Source organism: Sciurus vulgaris, assembly GCF_902686455.1.
Source record: "Sciurus vulgaris genome assembly, chromosome: 4".
Classification (NCBI taxonomy): domain Eukaryota; kingdom Metazoa; phylum Chordata; class Mammalia; order Rodentia; family Sciuridae; genus Sciurus; species Sciurus vulgaris.
Window position 1 is genome coordinate 131,675,161 of NC_136464.1, and position 13,470 is coordinate 131,688,630.

At 35.6% G+C, this 13,470-nt stretch overlaps 1 protein-coding gene across 1 annotated transcript in view; it reads left to right on the forward strand.

The window, feature by feature from the left end:
* Positions 1 to 13,470, forward strand: part of DIAPH3 (diaphanous related formin 3) — a 495,179-nt gene that overhangs the window by 65,380 nt on the left and 416,329 nt on the right. Inside the window, exon 4 of the mRNA XM_079137635.1 lies at positions 13,117 to 13,221. Within this exon, the coding sequence (XP_078993761.1) occupies positions 13,117 to 13,221 (105 nt within the window). The remainder of the gene's footprint in view (positions 1 to 13,116; positions 13,222 to 13,470) is intronic.

A 13,470-nucleotide genomic window follows, 5' to 3' on the forward strand; every position in this document is an offset into this window, starting at 1 on the left:
CTGGTCTTCCCAATAACACAAAAACATTAAAATAATGAGTAGAAGAGATTTTTCATGCATTCATACCTTTTTTCATTTTCTTACTTTCAGTTGAGAGAATGAAGCTTTGCAAGCAGGGTTATTTATCAGAACATCATTAAGAGGCATTAAATGAGTGCCAATCATATCAAAATCATTCTGACAAAAATTAAATTCTGGACTTCCTGACCAGGGGGGGAAAAATGGTCTAATCAAATTACTCAAAGTACTCAGGTATGAAGAGTGATACTTTAATCTTTTCCTGGGAAGATATTTATCAAGCTTTACCATAATGTAAGAGAAAAGACATTTATGTGATGCCATCATCATCTCTTAGGCATGTGTTTGAAGTGTCTCCTGCATTAAGAGCTTAGATGACATATCTAATACATACATTGCCTTTTTAGTGAGGGGAAACAACGAGGATAATACTAAAGGCACTCACATTTGATTTTGAAATAATTTTCAATGTATAATATAAAGTGGAATCTACTTCAGTGGTGTTTTCCTAATTAGAGTATTTCAGGCATTTAAAAAAGTCTAGAACATTAATATAAACATAGATATAATTGAAGTCCCTTGTATACTGCTTCCAACCTCATTTTTTCCACTTTCTTTTTTCCTGGAGGAGAACAGTGGGAACTTTTCATTCTCATTCATGAACTAAACATTTTTCTGTGTAGTAATTACAAATGTACAAAAACCCCTTACCATCACTATATGATATAAGTTGCTGACTCAATGACAGATAGAAAAGAATTTGTTCAATAGTATAGAATAAGTCTTGGGCTAAGACAAGATCAGTAAGTTGCTGACTCAATGTCCCATAATCCTCTAATGGTTGGGTGTATATTTCCTTCAGATAAGACATCATCCTTACAACTATAACTACATAAATCAGAAAGTTAACATGGATTAGTTTATACCAACTAATCCTCAGACACTGTTCAAGTTTTACCCATAGTGCCAATGATGCCCTTTATAACAAAATATTATGGTTCTGAGTCATGCATTGTATTTAGCTGGCATGTTTTAAAAAACTTGTCTGGAATAGTATCTCTTTGCTCAGATTTTATGGATTTGGCACTTGAAGATTTCAGGGTGGTTAATTTGTAGAATGTCCCTCTTTTTGCATTGGTTTTGTAAGACTTCTTAAGTTTTGCAAGTCTGTTGAACGTAAATGGGATACCTTGTACTTTAAACGATGTCTTTTTATTTTTGATCACAAGTGCAAGTGAGCATCTTTTCACATGCTTATTGACTTTTTGGTGTACTCTTCTGTGAACTTCCTGTTCATATCATTCACCCATTTTTTTTGGGGGGGTATTGTCTTTTTCTTATTGATTTGTAGAATTTTCACATTATAAATAATACCCACATGTCCAGTTTATGTGTATTGCAGATATCTTGTCCCATTCTGAGTTCCATCTTTTTACGTTTGGTGAAACTATTTAAAATTTCTCTGTTACTGAGCAGCAAAAATTATTTCTTCCATAAAAGTATTCCATCTTTTATTAGTTATTCCTAGGTTTATTGCTTACATGTAAGTGATTTCTTTAAAACATTAGCGCTCTTCTTTTTTATCAGAAGGATGTTTTATTTTACTTTTACTAGAGCATTATAGTTATACACAGTAGTTGGGTTCATCCTCAGAAAATCGTAGATTTTGGTTTCAGTTCACATTCCCCCTTTTCCCTCTCCCTTATCTCCTCCCATTCTCCATCCCCTCTCCCATTCTCCTCCTCCTTCTCTGTTAGACTTCTTTTCACTCATCTATTTATTTATATTCGATTGGCTATTTTTACTTCTACATGAAGGTGAAATTCCCAATGTAGGCACGTGATATGATTTCAGAATTCATTCTGCATTGCTTTCTCTTTCCCATCCTTCTACTCTGCCTCTTGGTATCCTACACCGTTGATCTTCCCTGTATTTCTGTGATATCCTTCCCTCCTCCCCCTTTATTTTACTTTAGCTTCTGTATATGAGAGAAAGCATTCGACCTTTGAGTTTCTGAATCTGACTTCTTTCATTTAGCATGATAGTCTCCATTTCCATCCATTTACAAGCAAATACCATAATTTCATTCTTCTTCATTGTTTATATATACCACTATTTCTTCATTCATTCATCTATTGATGGACATCTGGGTTGAATTCATAATTTAGCTAGAGTCAATTGTACTGCTGTAAACATTGAAGTGACTGTATCATGATAGTATGCCACTTTTAGTTCTTTGGGAAAAATACCAAGGAGAGGGATAGCTGGGTCATATGGTGGTGGTTCCATTCCTAGGGTTTTTTTTTTTTTTTTTTTTTTTTTTTTTTTTGAGGTGTTGGGGATCGAACCCAGGGCCCTGTGCTTGCAAGGCAAGCACTTTACCAACTGAACCATCTCCCCAGCCCATCCCTGGGTTTTTGAGGAATCTCCATACTGTATTCCAGAGTGCAGTCCCATCAACAATGTACAAATGTACCTTTTCCCTGACGTTATTGCCAGCATTTATTATTGTTTGTATCCTTGATCATTGCCATTCTGACTGGAGTGAAATGAAATCTTAGTGTAGTTTTGATTGCATGTCCCTGATTGCTAGAGGTGTTGAACAGTTTTCCATATATTTGTTGGCCATTTATCGTCTTTTGAGAAGTTTCTGTTCTTTTGTCCATTTATTGATTAGTTTTTTAATTTTTTTTTTTGGTGTTAATTTGTTTGAGTTCTTTTTATATCCTGGATATTAATGCCCTGAGGAACAGGTGACAAATATTTTCTCCCATTTTGTAGGCTCTCTCTTCACAATTTTAATCATTTCTGTGGCTGTGCAGAAGCTTTGTATTTGATGGCATCCCACATAATTGATGCTTTGTTTAATTTCTTGAGTTTTGGAGGTCTTATTAAGGAAGTCACACCCACTAGCAATATGGTAAGAGTTTTGACCCTATGTTTTCTTTTATTAGTTGCAAGGTTTGGGCCTAATTCCTGTCTTAAAACCATTTTGATTCAATTTTTGTGCAGGGTGAGAGATAGAGATTTCGTTTCATGTTTCTCCATACTGCTATTTAGTTTTTCCAGAACTATTTGTTAAAAAGGTTGTTTTTTCTCCAGAATATAATTTTGGCATCTTTGTCAAATATCAGCTGTAAGTATGTGGGTTTTCTGAGCATTTTATTATGTTCCATTGGTCCTCATGTCTGTTTTGAGGCCTGTGCCATGCTGTTTTTGTTATTGTAGTTCTGTAGTATAATTTCGGATCAAGTATTGTGATGCCTCCTGCATTGCTTTTCTTGCTCAGTATTACTTGGCTATTCTGGGTCTTTTATTCTTCCAAATGAAATTAAGGACTCACTGGATTTTTCTGTGGTTTGTATTGAATCTGTTTATTTGGTAGTATGGCAATTTTGACAATATTAATTCTGTCTATCCAAGATGGCAAGTCTCTCCATCTTCTAAGGTCTCCTTTGATTTCTTTCTTCAATGTTCTATAATTTCCATTGTCTTTTACTTCCTTGGTAAAGCACACTTCCTAATTAAAAAAAAAAAAAAATTGTTCAACTTTGCTATCCAGTAACCAGTAACCTTGTTAAAATCTCATTAGTTTTTGTTTGTAGATTCTCTCAAATATTCTACATATATAATCAGAATAATTGTGAGTAACTCCCCCCCACTTTTTTATTGATTTTATGACTTTTCATTGCACTGAGTACTTTTGTATAATTAAAAGTTATATGAGTTGTCTTGACTATTTAAAATGTTTGTTTTGGATCTTAGATTTTATTTCAAATAGAATTAAATAATAAAGAACCTGAATTAGAGCTAGAAAGTGATCTTTGCTGAAAATTTCTATGTCCTCACCTGATACTTGCTTTATTCTCCAAAAAAGGTTTGTTCTGGTCACAGAATGAGGCTCTGACTGGCCAATTTTAAGACACCTTTTCTTATACTCCAGAAAAAACATTAATATCTTCTTCTTTGGTCCCAAAATATTTAGGAAAGGCCTTCTTTTCCCCATTTTTGCATTTCGCTTACATTAAGTTGGCTGTCTTCACTAGATTAGCAGTCCTGTAGGGTAGGTGCTTGACTCTGGTAATTTTTCGTCCTTCAAATTGAGTATGTCCTCCATTACTGATTATATGAGTGAAACTGTGTATGCTACATTCGTTTCTTGTTTCCTTAGACAATTTTCCAGTGTTTTTTAAAAATCAGAATCTTATTTTATTGGGTTATAAACATTTGGCCTTACTCATTTTTGTGCCCTTAGTGCCTCACACACATTGTATGTATTCAGTAGTGCATTGTCTTATGTGTTATTCATTTTTTTCTTACTTTGGTAAATACTATGTAGAAATAATCAAATGACATGTGAGTCTCCATAGAGTTAAACATCAGTACGTTCTTGTGTTTATCTTTCTTTTTGGCAATGCTGAGGATCCAATCCAGGGCCTCGCTTACACTAGGCAAGCACTGTCACTGAACTGCATCCCCATTGTCTTTGTGTTCTTCAGAGCTTTGTAGTCCATTCAGCAGAATATCTTTGCTTGGAGTAAACTTAAGGTCCAGAGGAAGAAAGAAGAGCTCAAGTGAACACATAAAATCAAATATTACCAAGTACACTTGATACTTTTTAATACTGTTGGTGAGAGTAGGATTCATCTAACTAGACTTGTTCTACAGTGCCACTCTTTGTTATACACTAATGACAATTTTTCTTTTTCCTACCTTTTCTCCTTTAATCCTTGGTGTCTAGGGATTTATGCATAGCTATTCCTGTAGTCAGATAAATGAGTGCCTCTTGTGTTAAGTACGTAAGACATACTGTAAGGGTCACCAGGAGTATGAACATAAAGAAAAACCAACAAAGACCTCTTTTTGTCAGTTCTTGTGTTTATTGACTCCTGTATATTCCCAGCAGCACTTATTTTATTTCAAGTATTCTTATAGTTCCACTTTTCCTATATCATGAGCATTTTTTTAAATTGTAAACAAATGGGATACATGTTGTTTCTCTGTTTGTATATGAAGTAAAGGTGTACTATTTGTGTAATCATAAATTTACATAGGGTAATGTTGTCTGATTCATTGTTATTTTTTCCCTTCCCCCCACCCCTCCCACCCCTCTTTTCCCTCCATACAGTCCTTCCTTCCTCCATTCTTGCCCCCCTCCCCAACCCTAACTCTAACCCTAACACTAACCCCTCCCACCACCCCATTATGTGTCATCATCCACTCATCAGTGAGATCATTGTCCTTTGGGTTTTTTGAGATTGGCTTATCTCACTTAGCATGATATTCTATCATGAGCATTTTTAATATTTTATAAACTAAAAGCCATATTTAAGGTTGTCAAGATAAATGAAAGAGGTTTTGTGGGAATGTTTTGTCTGATCTGTTAGTTTTCACCCTTTTCTTCATTGAGTATAAGTCATAAAGTTCAAGGGAAGGTGGTTTAAGAGCAATCCAAAGAATTCAAACAGGAGGAAGAGGAGAGTAGTGCAAAGAGATTGTCAGATGGATTCATGGGTTGTGTTTGTTGGGGAATAATGTCCATGTTTGCTTGTTTTTTCCAGATCTAGATAAATGAGAAAATAAATGATTTTGCTTGGTGGCACTTTGCAGTATCAGTGAAATGGTTAGACAATCAAGAGATTTGTAGGCACATCCTTCTCAACTGTGAAGATCATTTCTCAGTCTTTTTTTTTTTTTTTTTTTTCCTGTAGGTCCTCATGCATGTGCTTGAATGGGTTCTTGTTCAAGCAAGGTTCTCTTCGTGAACAAATGAGACTCAGGCCACACCCTGCATATTTAGATTGCTTCTTGTCTGTTCTACTAAAATCTATACTATATAAGACATAGGGCACTTGGATTTTTTTCTTGATATCAACATTAGGACAAATTGAAATTTGTTAATTAAAATTATTCACACTCTTCCCATAAACTCCCAGGTTACATATTTAGTTAAATAATACTGTTTATGAGTTTATTGTCAATCTCTGGGTAAATATCATTTCTCTGGTGGTTCTTCTGTTAATGAGCCGGCCATCTGACTTCCCATTAATTTTAGTGGAGATTTGAGTAAAGTGTGGGGAGATCCATGCAAATTGAACCCAATATTGATAAAGCCAAAAAAAAAAAATCCCCTCTTAATAATCATATTTGTATCAAAGATTGTTATAAAGATTTATATCAAAACAGTAAAAATGAACAGAAGGTAAAGGTATTTTAAAAATTTATTTGTTGACATCTTGAATATGAAAGATAATAATAAGATTTATTTTGAGTTCCAGGTTCTAATTATGTTTAGGATCATTTTAATGATGTCCAAACCCCATTTAAAAATTTTTAAAAATTGCTGAATTGCAGAACTAGATAGGATTCATTTAGTCTGTCCTACTTGAGAGTATAATGACCTACAAAGGGTCATGAAATCTGATTTTTATTTGGTAGTAAACATCTACCTGAATGTAGGGATAAACATCAGTAAGACCTTTGACATTATTGTTGTTAAAGAGGAATTCAAATGCAATTAAAAATAGAACTATGGGTGGTACTCCCTAGAAAGAGCATTAGGGGATAATTGTGGGCCTCTTCTGAAGATGTGGGTGTAGCAATGTAATGTTAGCAAGACAGAGGTTATTACCAAAAATAATTATGTTGGCTTTAAGCCATGAGACAGAACTATTGAAATCAGATGATTAATGACTTTCTTTAATTAATTTAAAAAATGAATTATTTTGCTATTGCTGTTTCTAGTTTTTATCTTCCAGTATAATGCTTACTGATTCATATGGTTGTTTGATCTACTATAACACAGCAATAATTTTGTAACTCCACTCTTTCCTCTGTCTGTAGTGTTTTTCCTTTGACTGAATTTCCGCGCACCTGACCATCTTCAACAACTTGCTACTTGTATTGGTGTAATTCTACGAACCGTCAATCATTTTAAATTTAATTTGACTCTCCATGTTGTTAACTATCCCACTTAACTTGATGTATGTAAATTTAACGAGCATACTGTCTTGGAAAATCCACATCCATGAATGAAAATATTGAGCCTCGTGTTTATAATTCAGTTGAAAAAATGTCCACTCTCTGTTGCCAACAATCTCTGCATGATAGTTCCTTAGTGTTCTAAATAGTTGCATGTATGTGCTCAGGTATTAAGATTACATTTCCCCCCCTTCCTCAGCTTTACCAAAGAAAATGTGGAACATTTATTTTGTGCCAGTATTTTCTAATAGTAAAAAATCAGTAATAGCAGGTCTGTATTTTTCTGGTCTATGGAAACTTCTGGCCCCATCCAATCCACAGAATCTTTTGGAGTGTCTGAGAAGCTGCTGACCTGGTGTGAGAAATCTCAACCCCATCTAGCCCTCTACCAGATGCCACCGGGCAGTGTTTAGTCACACATTGAGCCTTTTCTATGTCCTGAGGTTTTATGTGGTTCTTGTTAGTGCCCCCTATAAAACAGATGGATTTTACCTTGGCCCACCTTGTGTCAGTAACACTTTGAAGAGTCTTCATTGTGATAGCAAAGCAGGGGACATCAAGAATAAGCACAGTGTTGGCAACCTCATTGTTCAGCTCCTTATTATTAGCCCCCCCAGGAAAATGGAATTTAATGATGAATGGAGAACAAAAAAATATGAAAATAAGAATGGGGAGACTGGTTGATCAGAGTTCAAATCTAAACCATAGGATCATGGTTAACTTAAAGATTTCCCTGAAGTTTCTCTCATTAATAGAGAAGGGATACCTCAAGTTGAGGTATAGATTGATATATACTAATATAGAGAAGGGGATGCCTCAGGTGGTTATTGGTAAGCATTTAATAATGCTTGTAAATTTAGCACATTTCCTGGTTCAACCATTTAACCATTATTTAAGATTATAGAATACTAGGGGGTCTTTGATAAAGGTCATTGGGATAATGGACAGTTCACGAGGGTAGGTTTGGATGAGCATGGGATGAAATGGAAGTAACAAAGGACCTTGTGTTTGGGAAACTCAAGGATGCCTGGCTTCTATCTTTGGAATGGATTTTTGTTACCTTGAATTTGCCTTCATAGTGTTTTTTTTTTTTTTTTTTTTTTTTTTTTTTTGCGGTATTGGGGATTGAACTCAGGGCCTTGTGCTTGTGAGGCAAGCACTCTACCAGCTGAGCTATCTCCCCAGCCCCTTCATAGTGTTTTTCTTTTCCTTTCCTCTTTCCCCCTCCCCTCTATCCATTTAGTTAGAGTGTGTTTGCTGTAGGAAAAAAAATTTGGGGGACTTGACAAAATGTTTTTTAAAGAATGAGTGATGTTCCATTTTTATTGTTTTTCAAATTACTCATAAAAATTGTTCAAAATATTTTAATTTCATTCCATCCCAATCCCAGCACTGGGGATTGAACCCAGGGGTGCTTAACCACTGAATCACATCCCCAGCCCTTTTTAATTTTGACCCAGGGTCTTGTGAAGTTGTTTAGGCCTAACTAAGTTGCTGAGGCTGACTTTGAATTTATGATCCTCCTGCCTCAGCCTCCTGAGCCACTAGGATTACAGGCCCATACCCGCCCCATGCTTGGCTTATTTTCATCTTTTTAAACAACTTTTACTTTGAAATAGTTTTAGACTTGCAAAAATAGAGTTCTTCTAAACCCTTCATTTGGCTTTCCTTAATGTTAGCATCTTATATAACATTAGGACAATTATTAAAACTAAGAAAGGAACATAGATACTACTAAGTAAATTACAGACTTTATTTCCAGTCATGTCTTTTTATATTCCAGGTTCCAGTCCAGACCACACTTTGCCTTTAGTCATCATGTCTCCTTTGTCACCTCCAGTCAAGGACAGTTCTTTATATTTTATGACCTTGAAACTCCTGGTTATTTGTGTAAAGGGAATTCAATTTGGGTTTGTCCTTCATTTTTTATTTTTCTTTCCTCCTTCCTCATGATTAGATTGAGGAATATTTTGGATAGGATACTATAGAGGCCATATACTCTTCTCCATATGCCATTATCAGGACGTAAGTGATGTTAACTGTTATCAGAGGGAGGGCTTTCCTGCTCATTACTAGACTAACAAGCTGGAGGCAAGTTGATAGGAAAGTAGGTTCATTCAAAGCTGGCTTTGAGGAAGAAGAGGAGATCTTTCGATAATCAATCTCCAGAGGGGACTCAGGGATAATAAGGAAAGCTTTTAGAAGAGAAAGCAGCATCACACAAAAGGCAGGAAATATCCACGTATATATTTAGCGAGGTTGTGTTAATCAGAAACATTTCGGTTTTGGGGTTAATAGGTGGAATGCAGAAAAACAAGTTGCCAGGAAGTACCTTATTCCAGAGATATCCCCTCCATAGATCACCTGTGTCTGTCCCAGCCTCTGCCTCTAGGGAATCTAACCTAAGACAATGGAGATACAATATGATAATTCTGAGCAAGCAGAAACTAAGAAATGTGAAAATTGAAGACTTTCGCACTGTCTCTCCCCCTAACTTTTGCCGTTTATTTTGTTAGATAACCTTGGGAGATGCTTGATTCTTCTGGACTTGTAACATAACATATGAAAACACAGTTTATAGGAAAAAGCTCCCAGTACATTTCCCAAGGACTTTACCAATTCTTGAAGTTAAGTAGCATTGCCTCCTGAGGTTTTCTTCCTGTAGCCCGCTATTCCATAGAATGAAAATAAAAGTCTGTTCTAAAAATCTTGTACCTTTATACTTTGATACGTGTTTTTTTCCCTCTCCATTGCTCCCTTGTTCCTTTTGTAAAGGGTGAAGCTAACTCTTTGCCATGCCATTTTCTCAAGGACATGCAGAGAATGATGACCTGTTAGATGCAGTTTCATGCCCAGTTGGTACTTCATGACTGTTTGTGGTGTTAGGCAGTTGATTCCTCAGTTTTCTGTAACCTCATTTTTTTCTTTCCTTTTTGGTTTTACATTGAGGCTATCATCACAGTTTTGCCAGAAAGATTAGTGCCATATGTCAACAAGAGAGGTGTCATTAGCCAGAGGGGAGTTGTTGAAGAGTTCTGGGTCTCTTCCTTAATTGCAAAATAAAATACTTAATGGCTAGAGTTCTCTAGAAAGACATGAAACAATAGGATATAGACAGACTAAGTGATATATGGGAGGAGGTTTGTTAAAGGAATTGACTTGGGAGAATATGGAGACATCATGACAACCATCTGCAAGCTGGAGAATGAGGGAAGCTAGAAGTGTGACTCAGTCCAAGGCCAAAGGCCTGATAGCCTGGGTGGGGTAGAAATGAAGTAGACATTGGTGCAGTCCCAGAGTCTGACAGCAGAATAGTGTCCCAGGTGGAGGAGAGAAAATGAGTTTACCTTTCCTCTGCCTTTTTGGACTAGTTGGACCCTTACCTGATTGGACAGTGCTTTGCCCACATTGGTGGAGGTTGAATCTTCTTAATGAATTCATTGATTCAAATGTTGATCTCTTCTGGAAGCACCTTAAGAGACACCATCCAGAAATGTTGCTTCACCAGCTACCTGAGCATTCTGAATCCCAAGGATGAACCTGAAATTAACCACTTGTGTGCGTGACCTTATGTCCTCTGGAAACGCCTTTCTAAAAAGAAAGTGGCAACTCTTCCTTTTCTTTCAACTACCCATCTTGAAATTTTAATTCAGTTTTGGCCTCAGTTAATGGACTTTCTTTTAGTATTCTGTATATATTAAATATTTTAATTTGCTGGTTAAAGAGGCTCAATTATGTTTAACAATTAGAAATTAATAGTAATTAATTTAAGACAGATTTTCAGATTTCTTAGGTTCCCCCCCCCCTTTTACAGCATTTATCCCCTAACTTCCCCATCCCTTAGTTCCAGTAAATTCTTTTTTATTTTTACTTGTGACATGATAATGTACATACTGATGGGGTATGGTGTGGTATTCCAACACATACACAACGCAATGATCAAATCAAGGTAATTATGATATCTGTTACCTCAAACTTTCTTTGTGTTGGAAACACTCAAAATTCTTTCAGTTATTATGATGTAAAATAAATCATTAATTGTAGCACCCTACTGTGCTATAGAACATTAGAAATTAATTCTCTCATCTCTCTTCCCCTCTCCCCTCTCCGCTTCCCAGCCTCTGGTCACCACTGCTCTGTACCTCCTGTGAGATCAACTGTGTCAACTTCCACATGTGAGGGAAAACATGCAGTGTTCGTCTGCTCCATGCCTGGCATATTTCTAGTGAAATTATTTATAAAATACAAGCTACCTACATTCATAATTAAAAAAGTCAATATACCACCTTTCTGTACTATATAATAGTTTGTATTTCAATGTAAACAAGTGGCCCTGACTATTCAAGAAAGTATAGTAAAGAAAGTCTCTGGTTCACACCACTGTGAGTACAACAGGTACATGATAGACTGACCACAGTTGTGCTCTTTTGAGGATTCAGATGCCATAAACAGTATTAACCTGGGATACCTGTGTTTTAGAAATGAAGTTCAACTGTTGGTAAAGCTTTTTAAAAACAAAACGTTGTAATTATAATTTACAGAATAGTTGGATTCTTGAGAAATTTGACTATTAAAACCAGGCAATACAAAGTTCATAATATGTTACAATTTAACATTGGTTCCGTTTTATAGTTTATATCTAATTCCACAGAATTACAGTCTAGGTTTTACTAATTCTCTTTCACAATTTGAATGGTCTGTGAATCTCTTAATGATGCAGGACAATTTTTTTGTCCTGTAGGAGTAACTGGGGAAAGTTTAGCAGGGCTTGACCCTGTAAATGCTTAAATCATCACCTCAGTCAATTCTAACCAGAATTGCCTCTAGAAATTTCCAAAACTGTTAGGTGGTAGTAAGGCCTATTGAGAATTACTAGTTTACAGAAAAAACTGAAACAAAACAAGCCATTTTTTTCACCTAATTTCAAGGATATTTCTACCTGGAGGGATAAGAGAGGAATTACTAATTACTACCTTTTATTGGGGTGTCAAATGGAACAATTTCTAAGATCTCAAATAATTCTATCAAGATGAAGTTAAGGCAGATTTGACTTTTAAATACTTGAGGGTTTGGTAGCAAAACCTGAGTTGGATAAATGAATGAACTGCAGTGTCTAGTGAATGCAGCTCACTTAGAAAGTTGGCAGAAACTTACCTCACTATTAAGTTTGGATAACCTGGTTTATAGGAGATCCAAAGTCCTGATTTTTATGAAGCTATTCTGAGTAGATACGGAGTTCATGTATATTCAAATACTTACTTTGCTTATCACTTATGGTCCAGGGCTGAGGCTGGGAGGAAATCCATTTGAGTTTGCCTTCTTTTTCAATCATTTCCATCTTACCTCAGTCTCCCTTTCCTCTGCCAGAACAGCCTCTTAACCACTGTAATTGGTAGTGATTCTTATGTTTATGTGGATATGTCTGACTTGTATTTTTAGTCAAAATTAGTTCTAAAGGGACATCTATGATGCTTAAACCCTTTCTCGTTTGGTGCTCTTGAGGAATGTTATATTTTTAGGTGGCATGTGTTTATCTGAGTGTAACTTTTATGTGATTTAGATCTTTCAGTTAATAAACTAATGTTTTAGAAAGGGATGGGGAAAAGACAAAAACTGTAGGATGCTTTGCCATTTTGCTGGGATCAGTACTAGCTATTTGATTGTGTGGTGTTCTTGTAGCTTTCAGAATCTGGAAAGTGGAAGTTTATTTTCTAATTTTTCTGGTACACAACAGCTCTTTCAAAATAGTACAAGATAGCTTCAGGTGCAGCTGTTGTAAAATAAATAATTAAAATTGTGAATCCTAATAACCTTAGGAAAGGCAGAAATCTGCAACTGTCTAATTATCTATAGTGATGTGAATATAACTTTAATAGGCTGCTGTGAATTTAAAGTTTTTCTGATGAGGATTTTACCTGTTAAAAGCATCTAGAATACTTCTTCTCTGTCTCTCCAGCTTTCCTCTCTTCCTTCCCCTAGGCAGAATTACACATAAATCATTTCAAAACAATTAATGCTGCTTTAGTCACAGATTATTGATTTTTTCCATTCATAGCGTATGTAGAATCGCCACACTATTTAGATTCTAAAACCAGGCATTTTAATTGTGTTTTCCAGGAAGATATGAATTTAAATGAAGATAAAAAAGCACCATTGCGGGAAAAGGACTTCAGTATCAAAAAAGAAATGGTGATGCAGTACATTAATACTGCTTCTAAGACAGTAAGTAAAATTGTCAGGTTGAAAAATACTGCTGAAACGTGTGGAAAACAATGCCTATGTCTAATGAAGTGCTGAAGTGTGTGTGCAGCTGTAATCAGAGGGCTTTTGAATGTATGGTTAAAGGCACATGAAGTGTAATACATTTATTTAAAAATATTGCCCATCTTATAACTTTTAAAAGATTTGTTTTTGGCAGTTACATTGGTAAGGAACACTGTGGTCTACCCTAAGAGACCTTTCCTTGTTGGT